This window comes from Sinocyclocheilus rhinocerous, unplaced genomic scaffold (genome assembly GCF_001515625.1).
Source record: "Sinocyclocheilus rhinocerous isolate Xijiao unplaced genomic scaffold, SAMN03320098_v1.1 scaffold848, whole genome shotgun sequence".
Classification (NCBI taxonomy): domain Eukaryota; kingdom Metazoa; phylum Chordata; class Actinopteri; order Cypriniformes; family Cyprinidae; genus Sinocyclocheilus; species Sinocyclocheilus rhinocerous.
The window spans coordinates 482,399-483,447 of record NW_015664186.1 but is presented as its reverse complement, the minus strand read 5'-3'; the positions used below and the strand labels follow the sequence as shown (position 1 = coordinate 483,447).

At 30.6% G+C, this 1,049-nt stretch overlaps 1 protein-coding gene across 1 annotated transcript in view; it reads right to left on the bottom strand.

Annotated features, from left to right (window-relative positions):
- The window catches only part of LOC107729850 (nuclear respiratory factor 1), an 18,217-nt gene that overhangs the window by 8,479 nt on the left and 8,689 nt on the right, over window positions 1–1,049 (bottom strand). The window contains exon 8 of the mRNA XM_016540561.1: window positions 213–314. Coding sequence (XP_016396047.1) covers window positions 213–314 — 102 coding nt within the window. The remainder of the gene's footprint in view (window positions 1–212; window positions 315–1,049) is intronic.

Here is a 1,049-nt window from a genome sequence, read left to right as displayed (position 1 = left end):
CGTGTTACTCTCTACACTGCACTCAACCTGAGGGATTCCTACACTTTCAGTCTTTGAGGAGACATGAAAAACAGCGCATACCGCAGGAACGGTATAAAGGAAAATATTAGCGGTTTTGAAACCGTGACATTTTCAAATCGCGGTATACCTTGAAACCAGTAATCGGCCCATGCCTAATTCAGATAACAAAAAAGAGTGCGTGTTGACATTACCTCTCCATCTGTCACTGTGGAGTAATTCACCTGGGCCACCGTCACCGTGCCTGGCAATTCTGAGGCATCTGCCAGTGTTGCTACCGTGGCTCCGGTGCCAACCTGTGGATTAGTTAACAAATTGGATGTTAGAATGCTGTTTGAAATACTATTTAAATACTGTAATGTGACCACTAGTGATTTGACATTTTTTCTAATTTAATATCTATTTAAAAATAAAATATATATATAATCATATTAGAAGCTTAACAAAAATGTACATTTCAGGTTTGGGGTTGGTAAGAATTTTTGATGTTTCTGAAAGTAGTCTCTTATGCTCACAAGATTGTTTGTAAACCTCAAAAATACAGTAAAAACAGTAATATAGTCAAATAGTTTTACTATTATTTTATTAAAATATATTACAACTTTTCAACATTAATCTATTTTAAAATGTAATTTATTTCTGTGATGGCAAAGTTGAATTTTCAACAGCCATTACTCCAGTCTTCAGTGTCACATGATCCTTCAGAAATTACTAATATGCTGATTTGGTGCTCAAAAACATTTATGATTATTATTAATATTGAAAACAGTTGTGCACCTTAATACTTTTGTGGAAACCATGCTAAAAAAAATTCAGGATTGTTTTTGATGTATTGGAGTGTTTGTTCAGAAGAACAAAATTTGTTTGAACAGATTTTTTTTTTTAATAACATTGTAATAGTCTTTTGATCAATTTAATGAAAATAATTTGAAAAAAAAAAACAATATAGTATATATTGTCATGTTGTCTTTAATATTAATTATATATATATATATATATATATATATATATATATTTATATATCAACACCG